The 24,950-nt window shown below is 37.2% G+C and overlaps 2 protein-coding genes across 4 annotated transcripts in view; one reads left to right on the top strand and one right to left on the bottom strand.

The window, feature by feature from the left end:
* LOC114241164 (SUN domain-containing ossification factor) overlaps positions 1-1,409 on the top strand; it is an 80,765-nt gene extending 79,356 nt beyond the window's left edge. For all 3 annotated transcript variants that reach the window (XM_028171942.2, XM_089740185.1, XM_028171943.2), the window contains exon 4: positions 123-1,409. In XM_028171942.2, the coding sequence (XP_028027743.2) occupies positions 123-1,130 (1,008 nt within the window). In that variant the 3' untranslated portion in view covers positions 1,131-1,409. The remainder of the gene's footprint in view (positions 1-122) is intronic.
* A 590-nt stretch (positions 1,410-1,999) lies between these two features.
* On the bottom strand, positions 2,000-15,707 carry LOC114241241 (eEF1A lysine and N-terminal methyltransferase homolog). The gene is made up of 9 exons (XM_028172034.2): positions 15,526-15,707; positions 14,887-15,445; positions 13,526-13,666; positions 13,246-13,364; positions 6,156-6,336; positions 5,023-5,200; positions 3,841-4,140; positions 3,176-3,304; positions 2,000-2,358 (listed from the first exon to the last, which is right to left on the bottom strand). Exons 1-9 carry the CDS (start codon positions 15,615-15,617, stop codon positions 2,084-2,086), a joined length of 1,974 nt encoding a protein of 657 aa, XP_028027835.2. The 5' UTR covers positions 15,618-15,707; the 3' UTR covers positions 2,000-2,083.
* Between the last annotated feature and the right edge of the window lie 9,243 nt (positions 15,708-24,950).

Raw genomic sequence — 24,950 nt, 5'->3', positions numbered from 1 at the left:
TAACAACATCTGTCTCAAGAGACTTCGTAATTGGAATAGAGTATAGGTAGTAAACATTTCAAAATGACCTCGATAAATCGGTTTTAAAAAAAATATCCATAATTATTTTTTTCTATTTCCAGACCCTAGAACGCAACATGTCTCTATCGGGACAATACTTAGAAGAGTTGAGCAGGAGGTACAAGAGACAAGTGGAAGAGATGCAGAAGACTTTCGAGAAGACTGTCCAGCAGATGACAGAGGAGAAGAGGAGAACTAACGAACGAGAACAGAAATACTTGGAACAAATGAGCAGTCTCCAGGAACAGCTGGCCCAGATGACGTCAGCAATGCACGTACTCATGGAAGAGAGAGACAGCTGGTTCGGAAACATTAACTTCTTCAGATTCATCATCTTCCAAGCTATCATTGTGGCTCTAGTTATATACTACGTGTCGAAACGAAGAAGAATTGAACCGATATTAGTACCGGTTCCGAGAAAAACAAGAAAAAAACAGGACAAGTTGAGGCGGAAATCTGTTGAAGGAGTCAGTGGACACGCTACGCCTTCCACCAAGAAACGGAGACCCAGCGAGGAGGCTCTGCAGATAGCCAGACAAGCCATTGAGGACACCAAGGGAAGCAACGAGGGAGAGTGGCAGGTGGCTCGCAAGAACAGAAGGAGAAAAACTTGTATAGTACTTAACACGGAGACAGCGGCCAAGAGTTGGACCCGGCAGGACAGCATCGGGAAGCTGCAGGAGAACACCATAACCTTGGATGATGACGAGTACGTGGCACCCGTGTCCGAGCCCAAGCAGTTTAACGCGGACGTGGAGCCGCCCAAACCGGACTACGCCAAGACGAATGGCTTCTTCAACAACTTGAAAACAAAAACCATGAAGACCAGGAGACTGTCATCACCTGCATTTTTGCGAACGTTCAGCCGCCAGAGTACCCGGAGCACGCCCAGCCCCGTCGTGAGGAGTGAGGAGCCGATCTTCAACGGGAACGCGAAGAAGAAGGCCGCCTCGGAGTCACCCACCGGGAGTCTCTGGTCGGAGTCCACGGAGTTGTCCCCGCAGGACAGCGAGAGCAGTGGCAGTAAAAAAAAGAAAAGTCTGAAGAATATATTGAAGAAAGTGTTTTAATTGTGGACGCCTTCGATCGTAAACTTAGCTTATGTTGTTACTTTTGTAATTTATTTCTATGCGAATATTAATTGTACCGTTTTTTAAATTATTATTTGTATAAATTATGGTAATTGTTATATAGGGAGACCTCATAGGTGCCAATTGTGATAAATTAGAGAGCCTAAACGTTTGTTGCGGTGTGTTCCGTTCGGTGTAGTGGCGGCGGGTGCGCGCTCGCCGAGCACTAGTCCCGGGTTATGTTTGGAAAATGAAAACGGCATTAAATGCGTCATTTTATTTGTTTTTTTTTATTTGTTTTGTAACTTCTTACCTTGGCTGTAGGACCTTTGGTGAGTCCGCACGGGTAGGTACTACCCTGCCTATGACCTTAGAACTCATATCTCAAGATGGGTGGATGATCTATGGGCTCCGGTAATCACTTAACACCAGATGGGCTGTGAGCTCGTCCATCCAGCTATGCAATAAAAAAGATGTGTGGTGTCGTGGGACACCGGATAGGAAAGAAGCTCCAATTAAAAAAAAAAAAAGAATTACGAGAAACAAATCGCGCGGTGAAATATCGCTGTGCGGAAAACAAGGACTTTTTCTTACTGTTTTTACTATCACATTTTTTTCACTTCGGTCGCGCAGCAAAATCCCTATCTCCTCCAAGCATGCCGTAAGGAACTTCGTTCCAAAAAAAAACTTACTGATTTTTGTGTTATCCTCTAGCGTGTATGAAAGTCCTGTCATTTGGTAGCTTACCAAAGCTGCCCCCGGCCGAACCTCCCTCCCAACCTAGATACAGGAGTTCCTCCCTCTGCTCACAGTGTGCCATACTAGCAGGAAATTGATTTTCTTAGGAGTCCAACAAAATTAAACGCCAGTTAAATTTTACTCCATTTTTTTTTATTAGTTTTATACTTGTGTTCTTATAAATAATTCGATTTACATTTAAACATAATTATATACTACGAAATAATATTAATGGATTGCAAAAAATCTTTTATATCAACGCATTTGACGTTCACTAAATTTTGACTTCTCGCCGCCGAGTTCAACGACCTCACAGCTGTTTCCAGAGCGTCGTTCTCGTACGGCTTCCTGCTGTTTGTAGCGAAAATTATTTCGTTCACTTCCTCGTACAGTTTCACCGACACTAGATGCTTGAAGTGTCTCTTGAGGGTTAGGAGCATGGAGGCTTGGAGTTCAACATCGCGGCACACCAGATTTAGGATAAAATGCCCTGAGTACGGAGAAAATTGTGTTACATGTGGTGGTAACATGCTTTGATCTTTGGTAATTATTGTAAATTAGTCGTCATTGTAGTTGAACAGATAAACGACGTTTGCTAATATTCATTCACTAATTATACGGACAGGAATCTATACTAATATATAAATATACAGTGGTTTTTACGGATGTTCCATTTTAACTACTAAACCATGCATCCGACTGACTTGAAACTTGCTATCCATGTAGAAAATACATGTACTTAATGGATAGGCTAATATTTATATGAGTGTTGGACTCCCTACACCAGTTGCGGGGGCGGTAATGATGAGAAGAATCTTTGTGGGTGTGGGAAATAATAATGTTAATTTTAAATGCCCAGCGAAGCGGACGGGTACAGCTAGTTGATAAATATTACTGTGTTCAAAACAATAAAAATAAAAATAAAAAAACTGCTGGTATAACGGTACATTGAGACACGGACACGTACTACCATAGGTTTAAAGAGTGGAACAAACTTCAACCTCATATCTCAAGGCGGCATAGATGTCTATGAGCTCCAGTTACCACTTAACTTCAAGAGAGCAGCTATCTCGTTAACCGACCCACAGCAATGAAGCAGCATGTTTGGTGTGCGTTTCAAATATCCTAGCATAGTTCTCAGGAGGCGGTACCCATCTGTTGTTTTTTTTTTTTGTTTTCTTAGATGGGTGGATGAGGTCACAGCCCACCTAGTTTTAAGTGGTTACTGGAGCCAAAAAGACATCTACAACGTAAATGCGCCACCCATCTTGAGATATAAGTTCCAAGGTCTCATTATAGTTACGTACCATCGTCATCAAGAATACTGTGAACTTCTTCGAGTACTTTATCCTCTAGGAACTGTTTGGGAGGACACGAGAGGCCGAGCGTGCGATCCTTGCTGTCCATGTCGAACAGTACTGCACCATATTTGTGTCCTGGAAGCAGGGATAAAGAATATTTCATCATTACTGTGAAAGAGTATATAGGAGGGTACCCAAAATGCACCAAATAAATACAATTAACTAAAACATATTTGTTTTATCATCACTGTTTGCCTATTATTTATTATGTTTTAATGTGGGATAAAAACTATATGGTTACATTATTAAAACAACATAGCGTAAACGAAGCCATTGATAATTCATTCAAATTTCAAAACCATCTTTCTATTTGATTTTAACATCACTAATTCTGTATTGACTTTAGTAGGAATAATTAAAAACGAGCAAATAAAAATATATCACTATCAGTTAATCTGTAATTAGTAACGGCCGTTTATTTTGAACAATTTTATTCATTTTGTGTTTACTTTGGGGGTATCTGGAAATAATATAATAATTTTAAGCGGTAGAAGCGCCCAATATATGTGTTCCTTTTTTATCCTGGGAGAGGACCGGATTACAGCTCACCTAGTGTTATCTTTGGACATAAGATTAAGGTTTCAATTGTATTATATTGATACAAAACTCACCAGAAACAGCTTCCTCCGTCAAGAAATCCAATCCGTCCTTGACTAAAACTCGCAGTTTATCATCCAGTTTCAAGTCGAAGTGTTGTGTGGCGACCTCAAGCATCGCGGGGTCCAGCTCCACGGCGGTCACGTTGAGGTCGTCCCTGCATCTCCTCAGGAACATACAGAGACTGCCCCCGCCGAGCCCAAGGACCGCAACGTCGCTGGACTTGCACAGCTGCACTCCCACGCACATGAAGGAATGGTACAGAGATATGTGCCCGTAGTCTATGACGAGTTTCGTTTTGTTTTTCCTTTTAACTGAAACGTGATAATTGAAGATTATTTTCATTAATAAATGTGTCCACGTTAGAATCTTGTCTAGAGACAGTCTTCGAGACTTCAGCACCGGATAGATGAAATTTGGAAGGTAATGTTTGTGTTACAACCCCCTATAATAACTATTGTACATCGTATTTTTTTTTAAATCGACTTTGAATATCTCCTACCTCAAAACTAATTAACACATTTTTTTTATTACTTAGATGGGTGGACGAGCTTATAGTCCTCCTGGTGTTAAGTGGTTACTGGAGCCCATAGACATCTACAACGTAAATGCGCCACCCACCTTGAGATATAAGTTCCAAGGTCTCAATTATAGTTACAACGGCTGCCCCACCCTTCAAACCGAAACGCATTACTGCTTGACGGCAGAAATAGGCGGGGCGGTGGTACCTACCCGCGCGGACTCACAAGAGGTCCTACCACCAGTAATTACGCAAATTATAATTTTGCGGGTTTGATTTTTATTACACGATGTTATTCTTTCACCGTGGAAGTCAATTGTGAACATTTATTAAGTACGTATTTCATTAGAAAAATTGGTACCCGCCTGCGGGATTCGAACACCGGTGCATCGCTCGATACGAATGCACCGGACGTCTTATCCTTTAGGCCACGACGACATAAAAAACTACACTTCATGTTAAGCTACACTTTATATTTTTTATTTGACGTCTAAAAAAGGGCGGTGACTCCGCGCGTCACATATTTTTAAATTTTTACTCATTCTTATTTTAATGTTAGACATATGTATAATGACGTCATTGTATATCAAAACAAACTGACTTGTTAAGTCTGCATGTCTCCATAGTATTTGGATTGCGTTGTGATGATGGTGTAAATAAATATAAAACTAGTAACCAGGTCTGAGTCTGGCCTCCGACTGAACCAGAAACTGATTGTCGAGGAACACTAGTCGCCTGTGGGTGTGTCCTTCCACGTCGACGTCCTCCACGACGTAGTCCCCGGACAGCTTCGATGAGCCCTCGTGAACCTTCACCCGGCGCCCCACGTCGCTGCCTATCGATAAGAATGGTATCTGCGAACATATAAATATTTATTAGAATTCTCATTTTAAGAATTAGATCCAACGCACCTTCAGATATCCTCGTTAAATTTAGAATTTAGAGCATACCGTTACAATGTAGTTCTGGTTTCAACAAGTTTTAATTGTATTTAAATTAGTCGACGTCGACATCGACCTGAGCTGCGGTGGAGCAGTGTGTTCATACAAAAAAATGACTGGCAGATGTGAAACGTTGATAATATTTTGTACAGGTAGATATAGATGCAAAAGGATAGTTTACAAAAAGAAATTTAGGACAGAACCTTTTTTTTATTGCCCGTGTAGGCAAATGAACATAGGGCTCATCTGACGGTGAGTGGTCATCGTCGCCCATGGACTTCAGCAATGCCAAGGGCAGAGTCAAGCCGCTGTCTAACGTGTGGTATAATGAAAAATGAAATATTATTAATATTAAGAAAGAATCGATTACGCATGGTCGCCACACCGTTCACCCTATTACATATAGTCTGTATATTGTTACGCCGGTAAGGTTAACGCCATCTATCGCCGAATAACAGAAACGCATATCAAAGGAACTAGTAACATCTAGAACGCTCAGAAGTACAACGCCATCTATTGTCGGATAGCGGAAACACACATTGAGGCTACTCGACTTGCCCAGAATGTTCTCGATAAATCTAGCGATGTCGTATCGACTATAAAAGCGTTACAAAGATGGAACGGAAGCGGTTAGTAAACGATTCTACTCGAAGCGAAACAGCGAACGGATCACCTGAAGCGAGGCGGAAGAAGTGAATTGAGAATTTTAAAGTGTTCGTTAAGTGTTAATACAGTTCCAATTTATACTTCGATAGAATTTTTATTTATCCCGAATTCAGCACGTAACAATATATAGGTTTATAATATCACATAACGTTCAATCGTTTTTACGTGGGGCTATAGATGTTAAAATCAAAAACTACTTTACCTGTCCGCTGAATCCATTCGGTATGAGCATCTTGGCTGAATGCGCTAGTTCCTCTTTGACAGCGTCGAGACTGGAGTAGTGGTGGCCTCGTCTGAGCACGGCCACCACGAGCCGACCGAACCGGGCCGAGTCCTGGAGCTGGCGGCGCCCTGCTGCCGTGCCGAACAGCCACTCGGACTCTCTGTATAACCGAAAAACTATTTTAGCACAATTTTGTGCGCAACTGTACTTTTTTTCTAAAAGAGATAATCGACGGATCACCACCTGTATGGCGGGCGGACTAAAAACTCCTGCCGCTCACAGCCGGCACCCTACCCCGGACCGGGCCGGAGCCTAGTCGGACGGCGGGACAGGATTTACGCAGAGCATATTACATCGTCCCCCAGACGCCGGACCGGCGGCCGCCAGCGACACTACCGCCGGTTCCCTCAGTCGACGGGCCAGGAGCCCGCATTGGTGGCGCCGCACTACACCTTCCCCCGGAGCGGTTGGAGGATCGCGACCTACCATCGATCGGTTTCGTATTACGGGCGAGCGTGCCGAGCACGCCGCCCCACTCTTCCCGCATAAAGCGGGTGGAGCCCGAAGCTTTTACTTAGGAGGCCGGGTCACGGAGAGGATCCCGGTCCCGACCCCCTGCTCGGCGGCGGCAGATTTCTTCGTAGTGAGGAGAGCTTTGCCTCACTCGCCCCACCGCCTCCTTCTGAGATATGGTGCACTCGCAGAAGTCGAGCATAGCCTTCCAGCGCAACTGTACTTAGAGACTTCATGTTAAATCTGATATTAACTCGATACTTTTTTTTGTTTTTCAATGCTCTTACATATTCAAACTGTTAAAAACCGACATGAAAAATTTCAGTATGTCTTAATATGTATTTACTGTATTGTACTTATGAGTACAAGGGATACTCATCGTGACGTCACTGAAATTTGAATGCGCGGGATTTTTAAGGTGATAGTGATATTTGTCTTCTCTGCGTTCTTTTGATGCGGCTTCCGATTGTGACGAAACTTGGCAGTACATTTTGGGAGTCCGGGAAAGCGCTATAACATGACCTTCTTCAAACGAGTCTTGTGGAGAGTACTTAACGGTAGGCGGCGGAGTTGGGCTCTGGCCTTGGCATTTCTGAGGTCCATGGACGACGGTAGCCACTCACCATCAGGGTTCTGTCAAGTTCTATCAGATCACCCTACTTATTCGCTAGTAGCTAAAAGGGGCTATTCCAGCTACGCCCGGACGGGTAGGTGAGCTCACGGGCTCAACCTGAGAGAATTTGTTAACACTAGCTCTAGCAAGTGCCGTGCTTCGCTGAATCTACCACCGGATCGAAATCGCGACCCACTGAGAAGTTCCGGCGAGAAACTCAGTAGACGATACGTCATAGATATACCAGAAGTAGTAGGTATTAGCCAGACGGGGCGATCGCAGACTCGTTATTTGACAGCAAATCCGCACGGGCAGGTGCGTGGTCCCGCCTATTTCTGCCGTGAAGCAGTAATGCGTTTCGGTTTGAAGGGTAGGATAAGCCGTTGTAACTATACTGAGATCTTAGAACTTATATCTCCAGGTGGGCTGTGCATTTACGTTGTAGATGTCTATGAACTCCAGTAACCACTTAACACCAGGTGGGCTGTGAGCTCGTCCACCCATCTAAGCAATAAAAAAAAACCTTGCGATCCGGTACTGGAAATTCATAATTGCTTCTAAATGAAATGACATGTATTTCTGAAACCATAAATAAAGTTTCGTTTGCCGCGTCCAAGCGTTGTGGGTGTGGCGGCAATGGACGACGTGACGCAACACTCTCGTGCCCGTGTTATAAATGCACTACCATTACATCAACTAAAAATAACTCTTGGACAACTCAGGAGATTCATCACTCAACTTTCGCTGAAGAGGGGAAGATTATGTTACGTACTCGTGACACTGTCAGTAGACGACCTGTTGCCGTTGGCAGGGAGACGCTTACGATCTATCCGATAACAAAGGGCACCACAAACCGTTCTAGAACTTTCGAGACAAAAATAGGTCATAGAACCTACCTAGCAAGTCATACCAATAATTAAACGATATTTTTCTTCCACTATGGCATGGACGCCACACTCACTTAATACTGGCGTCTAGAATACCGACTTTTTTTTTTATTGCCCTTGTAGGCAGAAGAGCATGTGGTCCACCGGATGGTGAGTGGTTACCATCGCCCATTGACTTCAGCAATGGCAGGGGTAAAGCCAAGCCGCTGCCTACCAAGGCATTTCACTGGGATATGGAGCCCGGGGTCGCCAGCACTGAGGCAGTTCTTCAATCCCTTTCAGTCACACGCAAGTGTTCCCTTCGCCGGGCGGCAACATTCGCAACGTCGGATGCGGAAGAGCGATTTTTTTAATTAAAACTTTTTCCCATCACTATGCAATATAAAGATAGTAACTAATTTCTGCCCAACTACATAACAATGTGAGTGACGTGACTCACTTTGAGACATGAAGTCAAGTGTCACTTGTAGAACATATTACTGCTTCGCGACAGAAATGGGCAGAATAATGGTATATATACCCATTTCCTAAAAAGACATACTACCGTCAATACACATAACTGAAATTCCAATGTGTTTTTTTCTCGCTAACAAACAGATCTAATGAATTTACGAGGCAAACGCGCGCCAAATTCTTTTCTCTATTAATTTGAGATCCGGTAAACTTCAGTACTACCTGTAGTGAAATATTATGGATAATTTATTGTTAGAATAGACAATGATGTGTCTGTTTACGTTCGAATAAAAAATTAGTGCAGATGTACCAACGAGTTCTCACTGAATATAAATAAAAAATGATTTGTAAGATACGCTTGTATTTATATGTACTAGAAGGTTCAAACAATATTCGAACCACCTGTCTATTGAGTAACTCCGCTCGATCGAGTCTGACCAATCGGCTTGGCTTAACTCAATATGGATAGATAGGGCGATGACTATATACACTAATTATATCTATTTTTATGCATCGGCCTGCTTGTTCCCCTGGCATAGGTGATGTCCATGATCCGCGGTGATCACTTACCATCAGGTGGACATTGAGTCCGCCTACAAAAAAAAACCTGTCACGACTGACATTTTAAAACAGAGCTGACTCTAATGAGTATTTTAATAATAATCTTTTTTTATTATTAAAATACCATTTCAGGAATTGACTGATTGCAGAAAAACAATTTTTAACGAAAACAAATTTTTAATTACCGGTATTTTAATCAAATGCGTTATCGTCATTTTCTGTAAGCTACTGATGATCATCATATTGAAAAGCGATGATATTTTTAATTCATTATTAAACAATAACCACAGTCGATATTTTTAAAAAAATATTAAATTAGTTCCTTAAATTAGTATTTATTTTGTAAGGACAAATACAACGAATTAATTTTTAAATAATGCCGATTGCGCTAGGGTCTCATTAATGTAAAAATAATGTGAGGTTCTTATTAAATTCAATGAAAATGAAGGATATAATTATTCGTCATTATTTAAATTCAAAATTTAAATTTAAAAAGTAAATAATTTACATTAGTAAAAATTCTAAAAAAAAAAAAAAATATTTTAAATGATCTTAGATCACCTGTGTGGTTTATAAAGTTTATACAATAATATTTTCGTGTCACACTTTTCTCAAACATCTATAATAATACAAAAAAAATCTTCCTCGCTTTATTACTTCGTTTAAACGTAATATTATGGTTTGCAATTTTTTTTTTTTATAATTTATTTATTAAGTAATTATGGCTTAATTTACCTCGATTTTTCTTCGCTGTCAAATATATTTTCACTGCTTATTATATAGTCTCTCCTACCACGTACAGAGCTTACACTTGTGAATTTAAGGGGTGAATATATTAAAAAAAAATTAGATCCCTTAAGCTATACACACATTTTTTTTTCGAAATTCCACATCTGTTTTTTTTTTTTATGTGAAACTTTTTTTTAGCTGTCCACGTCTACCTGCCAGTGTGTCTGGACAAGTATTCCGCCTCAATCTCTACTGGACTGATTCCTCGTGGGCATCGATCCAACGCGCCCCGCACTATTATTTTATCGCACCTTAAATAAATTTCGAAGACACTAGAACGTTTTTTAATTAAAAAAATATCCATATTTTTACTACCAATAATAAAACATAATATAATATACAATAAGAACCACTTTTATGGTATAGTATATATTACCTTGCGTTTATTATTATTATCATTATACCCGTGGCTAGAATAGCACATACCAGGGACGCGATAATAAAAAAAAAACCACAACACTATTACTAACGTTTGAACCGACTCGTATTATTTTTCATTTAATTAAAACAAGATCCCTTATGATTTCAATGTTATTTTGTTATTCGTTTGTCTATCGAGCAAATATTTTACTAGCGGTCAAGGACCAAGTGGATATTTTTTGTTTATACGAAAAAAAAAAACTTTAATTTGAGAGATCTTTCTCGACGTTTACAAAACAAACCAGACAAAAATAGAACGGGCAGATACATTTTATTTACGTTATGAGCACGTGTATATAATAGCGCCGCATACCGCCTCTCGCCTACGCAGACATTTGTTTACATTGCTTTTCGGATATATACTAGTGCAAGCATGAGCAGCACGCGGCCCGCCATACATTTCTAAAATTGAATTTAAGTTATCGACTTTCTCCCATCAAATTCGTTTTCCTGCTATTTTCTTGTGTTTTTATCTTGCACTAGCGACCCACCCTCGCTTCGCTTCGGAAACATTAAAACACACATAAAACAAAAAAAAAAAAAAAAAAAGTAGCCTATGTTCATCAGGGACAATGTCGGCTTCTAATGGAAAAAGAATTTTTCAAATCGGCCCAGTAGTTTCGGAGCCTATTCGAAACAAACAAACAAACAAATCTTTCCTTTTTATAATATTAGTATAGATTAAAATTTGTATATGAATTCTTAACTTTTTTTAATTTTATATTTTTACATTCTAATATGTATTTATTATAAATAGAGCTTTGTAAATTATTAATAAGAGAGAATAAAAGTCAATCTAAGTGCAGACCGCAAAAAATAAATTAAAATTTAAATAGGCCCATTGATTAAAATAGTTACTCACCCCTGTAGTAGAGTATAAACTAGAATCTCAATTTTATAGTTTTCGTATTAGCTACGATTTTCTCCTGTGTTATAGACACGTGTAACTTCTCGATTGCGTAAAAGCTAGCTCAAATTTGTATGGAGTTGGAACAGCTTCCCTACGTGTGATGCCGTGGCCGCCGTCGTGGCCTAGAGGATAAGACGTCCGGTGCATTCGTATGTAGCGATGCACCGGTGTACGAATCCCGCAGGCGGGTATCAATTTTACTAATCAAATACGTATTTAACAAATGTTCACGATCGACTTCCACGGTGAAGGAATAACATCGTGTAATAAAAATGAAACCCGCAAAATTATAATTTTCGTAATTTCTGGTGGTAGGACCTCTTGTGAGTCCGCACGGGTAGGTGCCACCACCCTGCCTATTTCTGCCGTGAAGCACTAATGCGTTTCGGTTTGAAGGGTGGGATAGCCGTTGTAACCATACTGAGACCTTAGAACTTATATCTCAAGGTGCATGACGCATTTACGTTGTAGTTGTCTATGGGCTCCAGTAACCACTTAACACCAGGCGGGCTGTGAGCTCGTTCAGCCAACTAAGCATTAAAAAAAAAACACGTCAGTTCTATCAAAAACATGTCAATCATACCCTCCTGATCCACTATCAGTGCTTTTAGGTACCCGGAGGACCGGTCATCGTTCTCGTGGAGCCCTTCGTCGCAAGCGACGGGTTTCGCAGATTCCGAGCTTAATGACAGCGTGTTGATATTGTTCATTGCACTAATCGACCGAACGACACGGCTCGCTTGTGCGCACTAAGATTCGTCCCGGGATATTTTTTAAAATCCAATAAAGGTCTTAGTAATAAATCCGGTATACATTTTAAAAGCTACACAGTGTGTGTTAACCCACAGACACAGCCCACTGAGTTTCTCGCCGGATCTTCTCAGTGGGTCGCGGTTCCGATCCGGTGGTAGATTCTGCGAAGCACGGCTCTTGCTAGGGCTAGTGTTAGCAACAACGTCAGGTTTGAGTCTCGTGAGCTCGCCTACTATTCCAGTGAATCTAGAATAACCCCTTGAGGATAATAGAATAGGTAGAAAAAAAAATCAGATCGTATGGTGGATTGCATATCGTTTTAACGTTCGCACTGATCATTCGGGTAACGTAATCAATATTACGATTAGAGATTGGCGTTCAATTACACAATTATTTTTATCAACGATGCGCTTTGAATCTTAGCTAATACCGTTGCCAGTATCGTATTGAGCGACGTCGCCCGCCAACTATCGCGACCCCCTCCCTGGCAACATGAGAAAAATACCGCTGGCTGAAATCTGAGCGACGTTCGTCAACAGTGCTTGCTATTCAGCAAGTCCAACCACGCATATCATTTTAAGAGCCGAAGTCGAATAATCCACCCACTACCCAAACAATAAGCAAACACTTCAGTTGTACTACTGGATTTGTTCTAGAAATATCGAGGGGTGAAAGACTGTTTAAGCGACATTTTTGCAACTTTACAGGAGAGCCATTTAATGTTTAAAATTTGGAAAAAATTTCTTAAGAAAAAAAATCTTCAGCTATTTTTGACTGGAGTAAACTTAAATGAGGTTCAATTAAAAAAATAGAATTGTTGAAGCTATGCCAAATAAAACGGACCTTTAATTAAAAAGATAAATATTAAAATGTTAAACGAAATGTTGCTTCAGCCAAATGGCCTTTCCTCTCGATATGATCATGGATAAACTAAAAGCTAAGAATATTAGGATCTATTTGTCACCTATTATCTTACGAAGCTTAGAATTCCAGTGATAGCACCAAAAATACTGACTAGAACGATGATAGAAATATTTATCAGCTCCTACTGAAATTACAAGAACTCACTAAAACAATTTTTTTTTACAAGAACTGACTCTTACACTAAATTATAGTACATATTTGTAATGTAGATAAGTATGATAGTTTATTATAATTCATACTTCATACCTTCCCTGCGGTACTATGAAGACTGCATATTTATTTATTGTTTGAGGAGTTCTCTGATCCACCACATACAATGTGTAGCGTGGTGTATTTTCATCAGGCTGGTATAGATCCAAGCTGACCTAAAAAAAACACATTTCATGTTTAGAATTTCTTTAAAACCAGCTTTAAATTGAAATGGCACCATTATTAGTTTTATTATTACTATCCATAATATTATTAAGAGCACTTAAATCACTTCACTTATTCTTTTGATACATGAAATATTAAAAAGTTATTTCACCTCATCATTATCATCTAGTTTCGTTTTGCCAAGTCCATTGGTGATGAATGCTGTATCCTGAGCTGACTTTATGTGCTCCTGCAGATGTTTTGGAGTCTGAACACGCACCATTTTTTCACCAGCCATACATACTTCTATTAGCTGCAAGAAAAAACATTTTATACTAAGTAAAATTGATATAAACAGAATTAAAAAAAATTACTATCAGAGTGGTATATTGGAAACACATCCAGTCTATTACTGCTGCAAAATAGGAAGACATTCTGGGTCAAAAAGTAAGACAAATATAAACTATAGTTGAAAATTTCATCTAATGGTACGATGTGGACAGCATATGGCATACAGATTGTAAACTCTATGAGCTCCAGTGACCACCATGTGGGCCGTTTATTCATTGATGCAAAGAAATAAATAGTCACAAGGGTTACCCTTTTTATTGACAAAACAAAATAACTTTTTTTCCCACTATATGAGTTTTAAGAACGGAATCTAACACTGATACAGAGCTTGTGAGTTTGTATCCCTACCTTTACAAGTTAAAACTGTTTAAGATGCTTAAGAGGCAGACAACTACTGTCTGAGCTGGAAGCTGTCAGTCCCTTAATTTTCCAAGTCAAGCAAAACCACTCTGAAAAAACTGTTGTAAAAGAAATATCTGTCTCAGTTCAAAGAGAGGGACAGTTTAACCTTTACCAAATTTGGCTTGATTATCATTATCCTGCCCTTCTCCCACTCCCCTGGGGTCGGCGCAACATGTTTTCTCCTTCCATACTCCTTTATCATATACCATTTCTTTGCTCACTCCCCTCTTACACATATTGTCTTTCACGCAATTCATCCATATCTTCTTAGGTCTACCTTTTCCTCTCTATCCTTCCACATTCATAGTAAATACTCTCTTACTAACCTCATTTTCATTTCGTCTCATCACAGGTCCAAACGCACACTTCTCAAATTGGGCTTGTTATAGGTAGAAATGGGGGCATTGCACCTAAACTTCAATTTGGTTTAATATTCTTAAGCCCCACGAACTCTCCTTGGTACCGTTGTGGCAATACAAACATACCTGACACCTGCTGAGATTGCATCACTAAACTCAAAACTTTTCAATTCTAGTGTAATTGTGAAGTACATCCCAGTTGGTATTATGAATTTCAGTGGACTGATAATTTTGACAGAAGTGTCTGCTTAGTATATCAACTATCGGAATTTCGTTTCTGCTCTTGTGGATGGATATGTTTTACAAAATTTTGTCGTTTATTACACATTAGCAATTCCAAAGACAAAGGTAAGTTAAAGTGTATCCACACAATAACAGATATTATTGTAGTTAATCTTTGTTTTATTTCATATAGACTTACTAATTGAGGCATCTCTTTGAACTTAGTTGCAATCACCACGAATACTGGTAAAGTTGGGCCATCAGAATTCTCCGCATTCTTCTCTTCGGCCTCGTGACATCTTACAACACGGAACATCCATGACTTCTGACAAAACCCTTCCATTAACTTGGCAAGTATGTGACTCTGTAAGAGTGATATGCATACAAAGCGTCCTCCGAGTTTTAAAACCCTTTTGATTTCAGAAAAATATTTATCTATAATGGCATTTGTTTCTTCTGTAGCATCCGGCATTAGGGCGTCAAGAGTACCTTTATCTAACACAACATTAAACGCTTCATCTTCAAAAGACATTCTCGTAGCATCCATGCACATAAACTTCATATTGGTTCTGGCTTTGTTTACGTTTTTCATTTGTTTAATAACAACTTCCGAAACATCCACATTTGTTATATTTACATATCCAACATCGTATAGGTCCGCGCTTAAACTTGAATTACCACAGCCAGTGATCAGTATTGAATCTTTAGTTTTTATATATTTGTTTAACTGACCGCATAGTTCTAAATATTCGCCGTACCTTAAAAAGGAAGTGAAAGATTTTTAAAAAATAAATAAAGACAGATCATAACAATATGCATGCGAACATAACCTAGGTACCATTCGAATGCTTTATTTCCCCGTTTTCTGAAGAATTTGTTCCAATAATCTTTTTCGCTGAATTCTTTGTGACTTTTCGGTAGTAAATTCATTATAAACGTTTGGTGTTTCTAAAAACTTAACAGTCACTTTCAATTTCATTCATCATCAATATAATCACCACAGAACACTATTACTTCTAGCGAAGATAATCACTACCAGTGGGTGGAATCTCCCATATATATTTTTTTTATATGGGATGAGATCCGAAGTTGTGACACAACACAGTGTTACCGAGCTAATTGGTTTAACAGAGTCATAGTAATTTTTATCAATACGTGAACATTGAATTTGAAAACAAACCGTACGTTCTCTTTACTTATTTTTATTAATAATATAGTTTTCTTTGCATTTCTGTAATGCTACTACTACTCCTGCGTCTTAACGCGTTAATTAGTGTTCTAAATTGGCATTACGCACCTAGCTATAGAAAAATGTAAATTTCCTTATGGCAACACTAAACAAAATGCCGGTTATTAAGCTTTGTTGTTTTTGTTTGTTTTGTCGTTTATTCATTTGGTTTTGATGAATAACACATTGAGTTATTTAAAAAACTAAATGGCATTTTAATTTTTTAATATCGCTTATAAGTTCACGTTGATATTTTTCTAGAAAAGACTTTGTTCACAAAATGATTTTGTAACGTGTTTTTTTTGTTCGTGTTAATTTTAATATTTGCTGTTAAGAAATTTACTCCTCCTGTTTGGTCTTGTTTTTGTTTGTAAATTGTAAGTTATTGTTGTTGAGAAACTGACTCCTGTGTTGTTGAAATTTTTTGCGCCTTTTGCAAACTTTTTAACATGCCTGATACTCATCGTACTTGTGAAGTTTGTGGTATCAAAGAAAGACATCTTACTGAAAAACGGTTTTTCGCAAGGTTTCCTCTGGATGTCAATAGGTGAGTAAGTGAACTCCTTATTTGAATTTCTTTAGTACATGGGTTGAAAGGGGTATGGAAGTATCGTCATTTTTAAAGCTAGAATCTTGAAACTTATTATTTAGGCTGTTGATTAGATATAAATAAATATGACAAAGTTTGTATGGAAATTCGTATTTTTTTAATCTAGAACCTTGAAACTTTTTGATGATGATTGATTTTTTTGCTTTTAGTCAGATATGTAAATAATAATGTAATTTTAAGTTTTTAAATCTTCACCCTCGAGGGGGTAAAATAACAATAAGAAATAGGGGATAAAAGTATGCAAGGTATTGTGGGCACAGCTATTAAAAAATACTTCAATAAATAATAGATACTTAAATTTGAAAAATGTATATTTTTTAGTTTATGACAAGACCTATTTTAATTTAGTAGTAAAACTAATGCTCATTTTGAATTTTAGATGTAAACAATGGGTAAAGATGGTTGGCAAAGAAGATCTGGCTTATCTTCAAGTACATATGCTACATGATTTAAAACATGTTTGTGAAGTACATTTCTCAAGACGAGACTTTACAAAATCAAAGAAGCGCTTAAAAAAACGAGCTGTACCCAAAGTGAACTTGACACTGCCACCATTGAGAGATGAAATTCTTCTTCAATTTTTGCAACTCAACTCGCAAGGTAATTGGGTACATATTTTCCATTTTGCACATTTTTTACAGGATTGAAATTTTTTTTGTGTATAAAAATTTATACTATGTAAAAATTTGTGTTAGCTCAGTTGGTACCTAAAATGCTCACTTCTCGCACATATGTCTACTGCATGGACCAAAGATAGTTTCTAAGTCCATTTATATCTAAACCACACTTTGAAATTCAACATGCTCTTGAGTGTAGAATAATTCAAAGTAAATTAAAAAATGTATGTTTTTATATCAGCGGATGTCACCCCACAAGGCCAGTTTGAGGTTCAGGCCGTTCCTAGTGCTTTGATGCCAGCATCCTCAAGTCAGCCTAGCGGTCTAGAGAAAAGTAAGAATCAGGATTGTTTAAATTTATATCAGCAAGAAAAGAAATACTAAATTTTAATCTTAATAGACATGTGTAATAATTTAAAATAATTAATTTAATTTTTCAGCTGATGTCACCCCACAAGGCCAGTTTGAGGTTCAGGCTGTTCCTAGTACTTCAATGCCAACATCCTCAAGTCAGTCTAGCAGTCTAGAGAAAAGTAAGAATCGATTTCATGAAAGCAATTCTAAATTTTAGTTGTAACGAAGATCTGTAAAAATAGTTCAAAATTCCTACTAATATTCTAAATGCGAAAGTAACTTGTCTGTCTATTACACTTTCACGTCTAAGCCACTGAACCCATTTTGATGAAATTTGGCACAGACAATTTGTAGACAGAGAGAAAGGACACAAAATACTATTATCAAGTGATAGTACAGGGACATGCGATATAACCGAATCCCATGCGGGAGAAGCCACAGCCGGAAGTCTAGTTTAAATAAATGAATATAATTTTTTCAGCGTATGGTTCTGGTTGTGTTTATTTAACAACTAGCGACCCGCCCTCGCTTCGCTTAGGAAACTGTCATTAATTATTGATTTCTCCACTATTTAATGGATGTTATTATACATATAAACTTTCCTCTTCAATCACTATCTATTAAAAAAAACCGCATCAGAATCCGTTGCGTAGTTTTAAAGATTTAAGCATACATAGGGACAGAAAGATAGATATAGGGACAGAGAAAGCGACTTTGTTTTAACTATGTAGTGATACAACATGTTTAGTTATTGTTTTAGCTATTTTTTTTAATATTGTTTATTTGTATTGTACTGTTGGTTTCCCTTATAAATAAATTAAATATAATAAGATTATAATACATACTAATTCTATTGTACTTCATATATTTTTACAGACGTCATCAAAGGAAGCCAGCGGAAAGAAAGTGAAAGTCAAATAAGAAAAAGAAAATTAGAAGATGTTGGTGAGTTTTGTATTATTAACGCCATCTACTTATAGCACCACTTTTAACGATTGGTCAATAAGTATTAATGTAATTTTTTGGTTTTAGATGTTACACCACGGAAAAGGAGGCTCTTAAGTGAATTGAGAAAAACAAAGTGCACATTGGCATCATTAAAAAAGAGCGCGAAACTAATAGACAATTTATCGTCAGAGTTTCTAAAAGAAATTGTCACGTCTGCGTTGATAAATCAAAAGCGTAAGTCACAAGGCAAACGCTGGACTATTAAAAATAAAATATCAGCATTAGCCATCTTCAAGCGTTCACCAAAAGCTTACCGATATCTGCGATATCTCGCACCATTTCCGAGTATCAAAACATTGCAAAAATTAATGAAAAAAATACCTGTTGAGCCAGGTTTAAATACAGCTGTACTTGACCACCTGAAAAAACTAGCTCCCATTAAAAAAATAAGAGCAAAATTATGTTCGCTAGTCTTTGATGAAATAGCGTTAAAAGAAAGGTTAACTTATAGCGAAGCCACAGATAAAGTGGAAGGGTTTATCGATTATGGATATGAGAGGAAAGATGAGCTAGCAAATCATGCCTTAGTCTTCATGTTACAAGGTATTGGGAGAAAAATTAAACAACCGCTGGCATTCTATTTCATAAGAGGCACAGTATCTTCAGAAAAATTAGCAGTTTTAATAAAAGATTTAATTAAAGAAATTACTAACTCGGGATTTCAAGTTTTATCAACAATATGTGATCAAGCGCCCACCAATATGGGAGCGTTAAGTCTGTTAAAGGAGTGGAACAATGGTGGACATAATTATTTTGAATTTGAAAATAAAAAAAATTATATAATTTATGATATTCCACATTTATTAAAATCACTGAGAAATAACTTTTTAAAACAAGGATTTCTGAAAATGGGAGAATTGAAAGGTCAATGGAGCCATTTAGTTGAGGTAGAGGAACGAAATAGAAATTTTTTATATCTTAGCAAACTCAAATCAACTCATGTACAACCAAAGTACAGAGCTAAAATGAAAGTTAAGTATGCCGCACAAATATTTAGCCAAACAGTGGCTGCTGTTCTTAAATTATTAGCCACGAATGTGGAAAATGTACACCGATCAGATGAAATATTACAGACTGCTTTGTTAATTGAAAAATTCAATAAACTTTTTGATTATACAAATGGGCCATCAGGACATGCTGACGTAAAAAAAGGTATACGGGAAAACGTATCTGCTAAAACTGACCATTTAGCTGTTTGGACAGAATTTAGAAAGCAACTGTCTACTTTAACATTTTTCAACCATAATGGCGTGGAAGCAAAAAATGTCAAGTGTGTTCAAGGCTACATTATATCATTAAAATCGCTGCGTGATATTTGGCTGGAAGTTCAGGATTTAGGATATAAGTATTTGAATCTACGGCAGTTAAACCAGGATGCATTAGAAAATTTATTTGGGTTAATAAGACAGCATGGTCAAACAAACAAGCATCCGACGTGTTCTACATTTATAGCTGCTATGAAAACCTCTATAATATCAGGACTTACCGCCCCTCACAGCAAAAACTCCAATTGTGAAGAAGACAAAAAGGAACTCATGACGGATTTTCATGATTTAGTTTTTGGGTTTAAAGACGAAGATGATCAAGGTCAAGATATTAATGAGTCTCCTAGTCATGTTTCCACAGAAAATGAAAATGAGGAAGACAACCCGGTTCTCAGTATACCTGAAGAAGAAGAATATAAAGAAATAGTATGTGACCTAGCAAAAATTTCAAATCAACCAGTGGTCTATATAAGTGGATATCTAGCTTCTGTTATTCTAAAAAAAAATGATTGCCAGGTCTGTAGAAAAACTTTGACGGTTGCAGATCCAGAGGAAAATAAGATTTATGATTTAATTAAATTAAGGGAGTGGTGGCAAGATAAGAAATGTTTGACATATCCATCATTGCAGTTGTGTCAAACTGTACACACTGCGGTTACAAATTTTGAACAGTTTTGTATCCCTAACCTACATAATAACAATATTTGCCAGTGGACAATTACTATATTTTATTCAAATTGTAATACAGAGTGGCTATGCATTAATCATCGTCAACAAATGTCAGACTTATTGTTTACAAAATTGGCTCTAATGCTGATTCGGCGACAGTGCCAGATAATTAATTTAAAGCAAGTTTCAAAGGAAGAGGATTTGGCGGACGCGAACAAAAGGGGTCAACAATATGGTGTTTCAAGATAATTACATAATTAGTTTTTATTTGTTTTTTGTAGAAATAAGTTAACTTCGGGTTTGAGTTCAAAAAAAGTATACATTTAGAGATTTACAACTTTATTTTTTTACTATTATAAAAAATAAGTTTTTAAAAATTTACTCTTCTAATGGAAATAGAAACGAATTGTTTTTTATTTAGCACAAAGATTTTCAAAACCTAGTTCGTTATAACATTATAAAACAAGGTTGAAAACCTCTACATCTATACTTATTGTACCTTGCATAAAATTAAGTAAATATTGGTTTGTATTGTAAAATAAAAATTAAACATTTCCGATACAAACTTAAAATTTTTTGTAAGCGTTAAAATTCTACTTACAAATTTCATTAAAATTATACTAAGTAATAAAACATTGTTTTATTTCTTTTAAAATAATCAAGTTTTTATTTCAATATGCAATCGTTGCCTGCATTCGATATCGACAAAAATATCGATAATATTCGCATCATTATTTATTGGACATCGATATTAATGCCCATCACTATTTTTGACAGTGGTAGGATTTTTGTAGTGTGTGGTTGTTTTGATGTTGTCACCAGATCGGATCTGATCCCATACATTTTCATTTTGTAACGTTTACTATGAAGTGCGGACTCTTATAACGTAGTGATTAAATACTCTTTGATCACTACCAATGTCTATTAATGTCAATGAAGTAGGAAACCTATGGAAATGAAACGTCAACCAAAATTTCGTGCCACTGTGACGTCATCTGGCCACAAAACATGGCGGCTTTAGTGCTGTACAAAAGATTTCAATGTTATCAGGTTTTATCGATAAACGTTCTTGGCTCATTTTATTTTAAATATTGTTGAGTATTATTTATTTGTAGAATTTATACTTTAATGGGAAGTAAGTAGGTATATTGTTATGTGCAAATATGATATGATTTAGATGGGTGAAATCTAAGACAAGTTCGTCCTTCGAATTTGCCAAGTAAACGATATGATGATTTTTAAAAGTTGCTACACTGATTTTATAAAGTTGTCGTTTGTCGCAAAACACAAAGATATGGCGTAGTTCAAAGCCATCAGCCCATTTCTAGCATGCTAAATGTTATCGTGTTTTGAGTACGTGTTTTTCTTAGACTATTACAATCTATTTTAATTGTTTTGCTGACTCTAAAGTCCGTAACATACTACCGCAGCGCACCCCAAGGAAGGTGCGCCGCACCATTTGAATCACTTTCGCTTGAGAGTGATTCAAATTTTAAACTTATCAAGGGACCGCGTGAAAAAAAAAACACCTACAGAACATTTATTCATTAATTACAAACGTCATTCCTTGTGACTTCCTCTCTAAAATCACTTAATTATTAAATATTTAACAAATTTACAATAGTGTTTTACTCACTGCGGAATAAAACTATTTTATTTAAATAGTTCCGAAGAGATTTTGTCGGTAGCCTTTTTCCCGAAATATCTAAACAGAATGTCTAAATATGTTTTGATGACATATTTTAAAGTGGTATTTATGATTAGTGTCATGATCAATAGATTCCGACCGAAAAATGGATTTTTCGGATGAGGGCTCCATAATGAATTTAAATACATATAGATAATAGTTTTAGGGCATCGACTTTCTTGAGATCCTATAAAATTATTATTTTTGTATGTTTTAAGCATCATAAATTATGAAATTTTATATAATCAATCATATTAAATCGATATCAAAGTCAATAAATAATGTACAACCCAAAACAGACGGCCGAACTGACGTGACAATGACATTTGGCGCGCTAAACATGGCGGATTTTCGGCCTCATTAGACGGAGACGGAGATATTTACGTATATTCATGTTTCATTTTATGTACGCACTGAAATACTGTTATATTGTTTTCCTGCGAGTTAAAGTGCTGAGTAAGAACGAGATAGATATATGTTTATGTATGTGCCTTCAAAATGGGTGCTATTTATATAAGCAATTGTACGTATAGAACAATATGTCGTGTCCCTACTATATAGGTCTATGATTAATGTCTATCTCTTAGGTTTGGCGTTTCCTTTTAGATTTCGCCAATGTCAAGTGTCATTGGCGAAATCTAAAAAGTACTCGGCTTTCTTTAGCGGGCTTCGTGAACGACATAGAACCTATAGGTTTCATTCGGCTCAGTGAATTTGGTCCCCCTTTTTTTGATTTTCGGATTTTATTTTTAATTTTTAATTATTTTTTCGTCATTTGTTCGTTAATGCCGGCCACAAAGGGCGGTCAAACATTCATTCGCAAACCTAGGGGCTGTGCAAATGGGTTCGCATACTCAATTTGCGAACCCGTTTGCGCTTCCTCCTACACTTGTTTACGAATGTCTCACGAATTTCTCCTCCTTTTTTTTTCGTCAATAGAACATTGAAAAGAAAAAGAGTTTTGAATTCTTTCCCAGACATCATTAACAGCCATGCTGTTTTTATGGGATTTCTTTTGATGAAGATACGCTACACAATAGACGTCACGAACTATGAAAATGGCGATACGTCCGTTACCTTCGCAATCATCGGCGCAACTGGGCAAGCGAATGTGTGGGAGACTACGCGAAGGTTCGAGGTTCGCGCGCTTTGATGTCTGTTATAAAACCTTCGCACGAATACTCACATTCGCACGAATACGCAACCCCGCAAGTGTAGAATGTCATTTGCAAATGATTATGCAAAGTTTTCGCTGCATTCGTGGTTTTCCAAGCTGTGTCGGTTTTTTAACAGACATCAAAGCGCGCGAACCGCGATCCTTCGCGTAGTCTCCCACACATTCGTGTGACCAGTTGCGCCCGGGATTGCGAAGGCAACGAACGTTTCGCTATTTTCATAGATCGTGACGTCTACTGTGTAGCGTATCTTCATCAAAAGATATCCCATAAAAACAGCATGGCTGTTAATGATGTGTGGGAAAGAATTGATGTGTGGGAAAGAATTCAAAACTCTTTTTCTCTTCAATGTTCTGTTGACGAATTAAAAAGGAGGAGAAATTCGTGAGACATTCGTAAACAAGTGTAGGAGGAAGTGCAAAGGGGTTCGCAAATTGAGTACCGAACCCATTTGTACAGCCGCTAAGTTTGCGAATGAATGTTTGACGGCCCTTCACATGCACGCAAACATTTGTACAATGTACGAATATTTGCGCGCATGTGAGTGGCCGGCATTAGAGAATGTCTATGGCATTAAGTCCGCCTTTATACTTTCTAGTATATGAAGTTATAAATAAATAAATAAATAAAATAAAAAAAAGATGGCGTGAGGTGATGGTTTGCTTATTAGATATAAAATAATTAATAATGGGGAATTTCATTGTTTTATGATCGAACAATCACCAATAGTCGTCGAACAAACGATAATTGATCAAAATTAATTAATCTGAGCGATAAAAATAAAGATATCTAGTAAGAGGGGCCCACTTAAGGTTGATCATTTGTTTAATTAATTATAAATAAATAAAAGACGTACAAAAATTTTTTACATTCGAACATTAACAAACAAACGACGAACAAATAAGTAAAAATACCAAAAAATCGAAAATCAAAAAAAGGGGGGCCTAATTCACTGAGCCACCAATTTTACGTACATATTTTATGTTCAAAATATGTACGTATGACGAAATTTAGTGAAGTAAAGTGTGGTGATCCCAAAGTATTGAACATTTTCCAAATAAAATATGACCTAAAGGTCTATATTACCAGAACATAAAATTTAAATAAAAAGCAAAAACATGGAGGACCATAGAGTTTCTACTCTATGGTTACATTATGAATCAATTTCAAGCATGTAGTAAAGTAGGTATAAACTTGGTGAGTGATGCCCGAAACGACTAATTTTGACATCCGAAATTTCTAGCATTCGATTCGAATAAAATGTCAGTCGTGATGTTCCAGAGTTCACTTTAATTTTCGAGTTAATTACTCGAGTTCTTCATTGGATTTGAATAACGTTAAGAATACAATAAACAATAAGTTCTTATTTACATTAGCAAAAACTTTAGTCAAAGGGCTAATCAAAAGACGGAATAAGTCTAGCATTTTCTCAATTAATCAATAAATTATTTAACTTCAAGAGTAACTATTATATTTTATATGCTAAGTCCCTTAATAATCAAACTGGACCTAAATAAAAAAAAAGGAAATATCTGTCCTTTTTTAAGACGAAAACAGTAGTTAAAATCCAAAACCTTTGCTCAGTGTTCGATTACGATGGATAGGTAGGTACAAGAGCTCTAGCTAACCGGATTTCATTGGTTAGTTAGT

The sequence above is a fragment of the Bombyx mandarina genome, chromosome 04, assembly GCF_030267445.1.
Source record: "Bombyx mandarina strain Sakado chromosome 04, ASM3026744v2".
Lineage (NCBI taxonomy): Eukaryota > Metazoa > Arthropoda > Insecta > Lepidoptera > Bombycidae > Bombyx > Bombyx mandarina.
This window is presented reverse-complemented; position numbering and strand designations above follow the sequence as displayed.

Coding starts and splice junctions, on each gene's coding strand:
- LOC114241241 (XM_028172034.2), bottom strand. CDS start 15,617: ATGAATTTACTACCGAAAAGTCACAAAGAATTCAGCGAAAAAGATTAT. Junction 13,667..14,886: donor TCAAAGAGATGCCTCAATTA/GTAAGTCTATAT, acceptor TTTTTCTTGCAG/CTAATAGAAGTATGTATGGC. Junction 5,201..6,155: donor CGAATGGATTCAGCGGACAG/GTAAAGTAGTTT, acceptor ATATGTTCGCAG/ATACCATTCTTATCGATAGG.